The 10082-nt window shown below is 40.5% G+C and overlaps 1 protein-coding gene across 2 annotated transcripts in view; it reads right to left on the bottom strand.

The window, feature by feature from the left end:
- Positions 1 to 10082, bottom strand: part of ash1l (ash1 (absent, small, or homeotic)-like (Drosophila)) — a 67170-nt gene that overhangs the window by 43692 nt on the left and 13396 nt on the right. For both annotated transcript variants that reach the window (XM_062030062.1, XM_062030063.1), the window contains exon 3: positions 186 to 955. In XM_062030062.1, coding sequence (XP_061886046.1) covers positions 186 to 779 — 594 coding nt within the window. In that variant the 5' untranslated portion in view covers positions 780 to 955. The remainder of the gene's footprint in view (positions 1 to 185; positions 956 to 10082) is intronic.

The raw sequence follows: 10082 nt of genomic DNA, 5'->3' as shown, positions 1-10082 counted from the left end.
GCAAATTCTCTGAGTACGCAAGGGGCCTAGATCTTCCTGCAAAAAGCAGATACGGGCAAAACTAGCCAGACGTAGACTAGTCAGACTAAGTGTGAAGTTAGCCTAATTGTTTTCCATTATGTTTTCATTCATTCTTGAATCAAACTACTAAATGTGTTGGCCATCCACTTCCTTTTCCCACTTACTCGTTTTCCTGGTACACCCCCATTCACTTGAGGAGGTGCCGGAGAAGCTGTGCTGATAGCTGGAAGTCCAGGAGAAGGCGGCGTTGAGACTTTAGAAGATGCATTTGATGAGGATGATGGGACCGGTTTGTTGACAGTCGGACTCTTTTCCCTCTCTTTCTCCCTGACACGAGACGGACTTTGGCTTTGGACGCCTGGTCGATCAGGTGTATTTCCTGCACGATTTGCTCGAGCACCAGCTCCTCCCCGCCCTGAATTCCTCATTGTGGCCCTGAAGGCTGGTCTGCATACATAATTCTCCAAAATCTTTGGAGGTTTCTTCATGCGTTTTGCTTGAAGGCCAATCTTTAGTTTGACATTGCCCTCAGATAGGCTACTCTCTTTGATGGAAAACTGTGACTGGTCACCGCCAGTACTTCCGGGCGCACCTGCGCCTGTGCCATCAGAGGCAATGGAAGCCTCTTTCTCTCTGTCCCGCTTCTTGTCATCCTCCTCTTCCATCTTTCCAACCCCTCCCTCTTTCTCCCGCTCCCCAGAGGGAACACCTGAGAGAAGAGGTGGTGTGGCAGTTCTCCCCTGAATCTTCTGCTCCATCAAAACTTTTAGGTTTGCCAGGTAGGGAATGTTTATCCCAGGAAGAATATAGGATAGGGAGTGGGGAAGGGATGAGGGAAAAGGGAGGGGGGGGGGGAGACAAGGAAGACGCTCTTCTGACTTTGCGAGGGTTTCTATCCTTTCCGTCTATCCGTCCCTCTTTCTCCGTCCTTTAACTGTTGAAGAGAAAGGTGCAAGGGTGGAGAAAATGGAAGAAATGGGAGAAAAATATAAATTGTCATTAATAATGACGACCAAACAGAGGGACAACCATTATTATTAATAAAGGCTGTGCTGCTTTCTGATATTGTGTCATGTAATAACTCTGAAAGATAATATTAAAGTTAAAAGGTAAAGCACTAATGATAGTCACACACACACTAGGTGTGGTGAAATTAACCTCTGCATTTGACCCATCCCCTTGTTCACCCCCTGGGAGGTGAGGGGAGCAGTGAGCAGCAGCGGTGGCCGCACCCAGAAATCATTTTTGGTGATTTAATCCCCAATTCCAACTCTTGATGCGGAGTGCCAAGCAGGGAAGCAATGGGTACCATTTTTATAGTCTTTGGTATGACTCTGCCAGGGTTTGAACTCACGACCTACCGATCTCAGGGCGGACACTCTAACAACATACATCCGATTTAAGTTCAGAAGAAATGCCACCTTTGGCTGAGTGGTTTCCAATAGGCACGGCCTGACTTGGTAGGAAACGACGATATAGAAAAAAAATCCAAACACGCGAAGAGAAAAAAACAATGCACAGCAAGCAAAAGCATGACTCGAGCAAAACTTAAAAGCGACAATGAATCCTTATCAGACATTGAAACAAAATTATACCTCAAGTATAATTAACATCTGCAAGGATAAAGTCGGACATATTAAAACAGCATTTAGAAATTACAAGTGCTGTGAAAAGATTTTTAAAAAAATTCAGATTAATCACACTTTTTAATTTTTATTACTGTAAATCCCAGACTATACATTGTTACATTTTTCCCACACTTTGAACACTGCGGCTTATAAAACGGAGCCGCTAATCTGTGGATTTTTCTTAGCTGACAGCAATAATGGACATAATTTTTTTATTTTTAAAAACTAGCAAAAACACTGTCAGGGTGTTTTGTTGTTAGTGCTATGGTGCCATGTTTTGGACAAATTTGCTCACTAGTGTCAAAAGTTAAAAAGTTAAAGTACCAATGATTGTCACACACACACTAGGTGTGGTGAAATTTGTCCTCTGCATTTGACCCATCCCCTTGATCACCCCCTGGGAGGTGTGTCCTTCCATTTATTGGTAGTGCTATTTATTTTTCAACCAGTGTGTTGTTATAAATAAATAAATGATAAATGGGTTATACTTGTATAGCGCTTTGTTCAGTGTTTTAGTCTTCTAGTATGACTAAAAACTGTTTATACTTACTAAATTGTACTACGGGTGATGTCCGTAGGAGTGTTTTCATGGGCTATCGTAATCTAATCACGCTAGCATCGTTAGTATTAGCAATAGGCTAACATGTTTGTGTTAGTATTATTAAGTTACAAAAGCATTCTTTTTGTATTGTTTCAGTTTCACAAATTCCTTGTAAATTCACCAAAGTGTCATTGTAGAGTTATTGAGTCTGTTTAGCTGATCGGAGAGCTAGCTTCTGCAGCTCGTGGGTCCTTGACGATGACTTCTGTTTTGTTTGATTTCCCGTTTTACTGCCGTGTTCCAGGCTCCGTTGGAAAACAATTAAGGTATGTAAATAAACATTTACAGAATCTTACTGTGTAAATGACTCATGTCGCAACATATATATATCTGTGGCTTATAGTCCGGTGTGGCTAATATATGGAAAATACTTTTTTCTTCTACCTTTTTCTGGGTGCAATTTATATCCCGGTGTGCTCTATGGTCTGGAAAATAAAATTATTATAATTTTTATTTTTTCTTTATGTTACTAATCAGTTTGGAGCACAGGTCACTATGATTTCTACGATAACAGAATGGCAGACTATCACAGAACTGGCCATTTATCTACTATTAAACACGATATGTCACGGAAATTGACGTAATTTCACCGAAATGCTATCATTGCGAGGAGTCACCCCAAAAGGGAGGCGTGGCAAAAAAGGGGAACCACTGGTTTGGCTAAAAGACCATCAGCATAAAATCTGAGCCTTCTTTTCTTAAGCGCTCATCAATTCCCCCCCATCAATATTTTTCTCCTCTTGCTGGTATACTTTTTGCACCCAAGATCTTCCGTAGCTTCCACCCTCTCCGTCATTTTCTTAGCAGAGATACAAACACATAGCACAACATGGCTAATGCTAACGCAAACGAGAGCCATTTGGTCCAAACAAATGTCAGCGGTTTGAATTTACCGTATGAGGCGTGAAATAAGTGAATGCACGCTGAAAAGTTTGTTTAAAAACGGCAACACCACAACAAACTTACTCTAGCACTGAAAAAGAGTCATCCAGCCGAGTGGGAGACATGTAACTTATTTCAAGGCGAACAACACCGCAACAACAAATAAGCAAACTCCCTCTAAAAAGCAGGATACTGTGGTGGAATCGTTGACTCAAGGTAACATGTATGATAAGAAAGGAGCATAATTGAGAACAATCCCTAAAACGGTCGCTCTAAAATGACCCTATTACCAACTTTTCCTACGTGTTGGGGCCTGCTGTTGTGTATTTGAGATCTGCATAGGTCCAAAAAAATTGGAACTTAAACAATGCGGAGATATTTATAAAATGATCTTGCCTTCCTTCCTACTTCCACCAAACTAACCGTTTGGAATTTGCCACAACTGTGACGTTTTGTTGAAGTGTGACAGATTATCCACATATGTACCCAGAGTACTTCCCGCCATTGTAGTCCGCGCTCTAGTCAATAAGCTCCTTTTTTTCCCGCTTTTCTCCTGTTGTGGGGCAGACTGTTGCTATTTCTAATACAAAGCAGCTTATAGTTTGAACTAGAGATGTCCGATTATATCGGACTGCCGATATTATCGGCCGATAAATGCTTTAAAATGTCATTTCGGAAATTATCGGTTTCAAAAAGTAAAATGTATGACTTTTTAAAACGCAGCTGTACGGAGTGGTACACGGACGTAGGGAGAGGTACAGAGCGCCAATAAACCTTAAAGGCACTGCCTTTGCGTGCCGGCCCAATCACATAATATCAACGGCTTTTGACACACACACAAGTGAATGCATCGCATACTTGGTCAACAGCCATACAGGCCACACTGAGAGTTGCCGTATAAACAACTTTAACACTGTTATAAATATGCGCCACACTGTGAACCCACACCAAACAAGAATGACAAACACATTTCGGGAGAACATCCGCACCGTAACACAACATAAACACAACAGAACAAATACCCAGAACCCCTTGCAGCACTAACTCTTCCGGGATGCTACAATATACACCCCCCGCAAGCCCCCCACCTCAACCCCGCCCACCTCAACCTACTCAGGCTCTCTCAGGGAGAGCATGTCCCAAATTCCAAGCTGCTGTTTTGAGGCATGTTAAAAAAAATAATGCACTTTGTGACTTCAATAATAAATATGGCAGTGCCATGTTGGTATTTTTTTCCATAACTTGAGTTGATTTATTTTGGAAAACCTTGTTACATTGTTTAATGCATCCAGCGGGGCATCACAACAAAATTAGGCATAATTCCACGACTGTATATATCGGTATCGGTTGATATCGGAATCGGTAAGTAAAAGTTGGACAATATCGGAATATCGGATATCGGCAAAAAAGCCATTATCTGACATCTCTAGTTTGAACCTATATCTGTCAGTAGGCCCACTATGGAAGCGCTGAAAAGCTACAACAAAGTGGTCGTGCAGAAGACGCATTCTGAAAAGACGGTCAGAAAGCAGCTTGCAAACGGTTTGTAAAACATAATATACACTGTACGCATAATTTTGACCAAACAACCACAATTACATGTTATGTAGACCAGAAGACATTGTTTTAAATGTAGAAAAAATCATATAATTACCCTTTTAAGAAGTGGTGCCAATACAGTGGTAAACCCTGCATGTATCCACTCACTAAAAACTATATAGCCCTCGCAATGTTGGACTTTATTATTTATTTGCATACAATGTACAAGGCTACATTTTTGTTTACAGGTGTATTTTATTCAAGACAGAAGTATTGCCTTCAAGAGGAAGTTTTTAATTTGTTAATTGAAAATGATTCCGCACAAAGTGCAATTTATATTTCGAAAAAGAGTAGGATGCAGAGCCATTTCAAACTACTAGCTTTTGATCAAATAAAAACAAAACTTGTTTTGAATTATCTGTGCCATTTGCATTTATTGGTTTTCTTAAAGGGGGAAAAAAATACAAAAATCCATTAATTTTCTACCGCTTGTCCCTCTCGGTCTCGTGGGGGTGGCTGGAGCCTATCCCAGCTGCATTCGGGCGGGGTACACCCTGTTCGCCATCTTATCATAGGGCCAACACAGATAGACAACATTCACACTCACATTTACACACTAGGACAGGCCTGGTCAATTATTTTGACTCGAGGGGCCAAATTTAGAGAAAAAATGTGTCTGGGGCCGGTAAATCTATTTTTAGGAACACTAATACAAAACCTCACAATAATGTCTGATTGAATGCTAAAAATGTTATGACAGACCGCCTTAAAAAACGCAATGGAATTACATTTTTTTTACTGAATGAGACACCCAGAGTGTACATGAAAATAAAGAATGTGGGGTTTACAATATTATAACTATGAACGATAAAAAACGGAATATTGACAACATATGAACGACACATCCCCTCTCGATCGACATATTTTACAATCAAGCGAAACGCAACATAAAATGCAACAAACACAGAGAAAAATGAACACAAAGGTTAAAAAAAAAAACACCTACAATCTGATATATCTGATACATCACTAAGCTTTAGAACTTTGTTGTAAAAATCTCCTTCCATGTCTGTCCCTGACACCTGCATTTCAGACTGGCTGCTCTGGAAACACTCTGTGGAAACGCTCCCCACCCACACTGCTTGGTGCCTCGTCTGAGCTGCTGTGACTTTGATGACCAGAGTAACTAGTATATCATGCAAAAGCGCAGATTCCAACCATTGAAATACTTTGTGTAGTTCAAGACTTACGGCCATTTGAAAACATCACTACACATCATAATGGCGGCTACAGTTTCGATCTTATAGACCTAAAAAAAAAAATTGGGATAGTCCGGCGGGCCAGATTGAAAAGCTTAACGGAAGTAGCGTGACGTCACAGGTTGTGGAGCGCCTCACATCTCCACATTGTTTACAATCATGGCCACCAGCAGCGAGAGCGATTCGGACCGAGAAAGCGACGATTTCCCCATTAATTTGAGCGAGGATGAAAGATTTGTGGATGAGGAAAGTGAGAGTGAAGGAGTAGAGGGCAGTGGAAGCAATTCAGATAGGGAAGATGCTTTGAGAGGCGGGTGGGACCTGATATTCAGCTGGGAATGACTAAAACAGTAAATAAACAAGACATATATATACTCTATTAGCCACAACACAACCAGGCTCATATTTAATATGCCACAAATTAATCCCGCATAACAAACACCTCCCCCCTCCCGTCCATATAACCCGCCAATACAGATCAAACACCCGCACAACACACTCAATCCCACAGCCCAAAGTACTGTTCACCTCCGCAAAGTTCATACAGCACATATATTTCCCCAAAGTTACGTACGTGACATGCACATAGCGCTACGCACGTACGGGCAAGCGATCAAATGTTTGGAAGCCGCAGCTGCGTACTCACGGCACCGCGTATCCAACTCAAAGTCCTCCTGGTAAGAGTCTCTGTTGTCCCATCTCCACAAGCATGCGTATCCAACTCAAAGTCCTCCTGGTAAGAGTCTCTGTTGTCCCAGGCCAATGGTAAAGCTTGTCCCAGGCCAATGGTAAAGCTTGACTGTCATCGTTCGGGAATGTAAATAATGAAACACCGGCTACGTGTTTGTGTTGCTGCAGCCGGCCGCTAATACACCGCTTCCCACCTACAGCTTTCTTCTTTGCTATCTCCATTGTTCATTAAACAAATTGCAAAAGATTCACCAACACAGATGTCCAGAATACTGTGGAATTTTGCGATGAAAACAGACGACTTAATAGTTGGCCACAATGGTGTCCCAAAATGTCCGCTACAATCCGTGACGTCACGCGCAAACGTCATCATACCGAGACGTTTTCAGCAGTATATTTCGCGGGAAATTTCAAATTGCACTTTATAAGTTAACCCGGCCGTATTGGCATGTGTTGCAATGTTAAGATTTCATCATTGATATAAACTATCAGACTGCGTGGTCGGTAGTAGTTGGTTTCAGTAGGCCTTTAAGTCGTCTGTTTTCATCGCAAAATTCCACAGTATTCTGGACATCTGTGTTGGTGAATCTTTTGCAATTTGTTTAATGAACAATGGAGACAGCAAAGAAGAAAACTGTAGGTGGGAAGCGGTGTATTAGCGGCAGGCTGCAGCAACACAAACATGTTTTGTGTTTCTTATGCTTCACTGATAGTGTTTTAGTCTTAGTATTTTATCTGTTTTGATGACTAAGCTTTTTTAAAATATTGGTCAGATGAGATAGGCTCCAGCACCCCCCGTGACCCCGAAAGGGGCAAGCGGTAGAAAATGGATGGATGGATGGTTTGTACTGTAGCATTTTAAGATGTATTTACATAAAATGTGCGTAACAAGATGCAGCACGGTAGCTGCTGTAGTGCATTCAACTGAATATGGGTTGAAAAGGATTTGCAAATCATTGTATTCCGTTTATATTTACATCTAACACAATTCCCCAACTCATATGGAAACGGGGTTTGTATGTTAAAATCAGCCATTGTAATGATAATTTTTTGGGTAACCCTTGTTTTCATTGGAATACAAGTATTTTATTTTAGTGCTATTTATGTTGTTACAAAATGCTATTTAAATTTTCTTTTGTTTTGTTGAATGACAGTTGTTTTTTTCAGATTTGGAGTTGTTTAATTTCATAGACATTTTCAACATAATTAAAACATATGTTAATTATAAACAACAACTACCATACCATACAATCACTTGAGGAGCAATACAAAAATATATATAAAAATATATGAACTACAAAAAAACACGTTTTTCAAAGAGGCTGTTTGCAACAAGAACGTTTTTTCCAGTTGATTTTGAGTAGGTGGAAAAAGGCTTCTACCACTGCAGGGTTTGTTAGCGCAAACTTTCATTGTGATGCAGTGTCTTTTGAGCAGTGTCCTGCTCGCCAGATAAGATTTTTAAAAAGTTTGATGCGCAGCGTGTCAGAGAAGCCTCCGTAAACACGAAAGGGGTGGGGGTGAGTCAAAGAGGAGGCCCTATGCTTCGCCCGTCAGGCATAGAGATGAGCAAATGGCCTTAAAAAAGGCACATCAAAAGATACCTGTATGGCGGCATTTTCCCAAATATATACCGCTTTCTAAAATATACCAGTATACCGCCTAGCTCTAGTTCAGATCAGGGGATGTTGTTGTGGTTTATAAAGCCTTTTGAGGCACCTGAGATTAATGGCTATATAAATACATTTTATTAGTTTTACATACTTGACTGTTATTGGCTGTTAAAGACTACAAGCGAAAACCACGGGTTTATGACTATTTAAAAATGTATTCAACTTTCTATTTACATATATTTTGTGTTAACTCAAATTATAAAGCTTGAATTATAAAACAATAACAGCAAAAAAATTGTGTCCTATGTAGCCATTTAGCAAAATGTTCTGGGATATAACAACTGGGATATATTGCCCAGCCCTACATCAGAGGATCAACTGTATACACGTTTAAATATAAATAAATAATACTGCAACTAAGGCAAGTTGTTTACAGCTCTCTTCAGCCTATAAATTATTTAATGCATATCGAGCCAAAGCAGGTGCTTTCTGTGGGTGAAGTAATTTGGAGGCAACTGAGAACCGTGACGTCAGCACTATGAGCACTTTGGGACTACAAATGCCCCATTTCCATTATGGCTGTTTCTAAGTTGGTTGAAGGTCGGTTTTCAAAGTCCCAGCAGAGGTTATGCGTTCAATGTTCAAGGCCCTATCCACAAAATGTTTGTGACTGTATTTCATGAATTCACGACAACTACAAAAACGTTATTTGAATTCAACATTTCGTCCTTTTATTCATGCTCATAGTAATAGTGAAGCACCAAAATTTCTGCCACCTAAAACGTCTGTCCAAAATGGCCCAAAACTGCCTTTCGGCTGAAATAGTTTTATCTGGAGTGGAGGCAAATGTCTGCAATGTGAACGTTTATTTTTAGTACATATATGATATAGACCCACGGGCTGCGATCTGCAACACGTGAAATGTGGAAATATAAAAAGGGCTCTTTCACGGAGGGGAACTACCAGCTCGAGTAGCAGTGCAGAGCTAGTATGGTCACCTGTGAGTGATTTACTTGCGGTGAAGGCTGGCAACAGCACTCACTTTCAATCAAAAAGGGATTCAGCGTCAAATCGTTGAATTTCAATATTTTTGATTCAATGAATGAAGGGTTTGATTGTCCTTTATAACCAACATTATATTTTCAGTTCATTTTGTCATCTTATTATACTTAGAAATTAGATTTATTTTACACCGTCAGTCTATTTGTATGTGTCTTTCAAAATGTTACCGAATGGCATTATTTTAGTTGTGTTTAGATTCAAGGATAGTCTGTTTTTGGCAAACCATCTATTTAATTTACCGTACTTTCCGTACCATAGGGCGCACCGGATTATAAGGCGCACTGCCGATGAATGGTCTATTTTCGATCTCTTTTCATATATAAGGCGCACCAGATTATAGGGCGCATTAAAGGAGTCATATTGTTTTGTTTTCTAAATGGAAAACACTTCCTTGCGGTCTACATAACATGTAATGGTGGTTCTTTGGTCAAAATGTTGCATAGATTATGTTTTACAGATCATCTTCAAGCCGCTTTCTGACAGTCGCTTCAGGATGCGCCGTTTTGTGGGCCGTCTTATTTACGTGCCTCACCTTCGACAGCGTCTTCTCCCCGCCATCTTTGTTGTAGCGGTGTAGCGTGCAAGGACGGGAGTAGAAGAAGTGTCAAAAGATGGAGCTAACTGTTTTAATGACATTCAGACTTTACTTAAATCAATAACAGAGCAGCATTTCCTCATCCGTCAGAAATGTGGCCCTTGAAAAATCGTCTAATAGCTAAAGTTCCTTGGATGAATAATGTAAACTAATAATGTTGTGGTATATTTCTGTACAGGATTTCAGAGGGAT

Source organism: Entelurus aequoreus, linkage group LG20 (assembly GCF_033978785.1).
Source record: "Entelurus aequoreus isolate RoL-2023_Sb linkage group LG20, RoL_Eaeq_v1.1, whole genome shotgun sequence".
Taxonomy (NCBI): domain Eukaryota; kingdom Metazoa; phylum Chordata; class Actinopteri; order Syngnathiformes; family Syngnathidae; genus Entelurus; species Entelurus aequoreus.
This window is presented reverse-complemented; position numbering and strand designations above follow the sequence as displayed.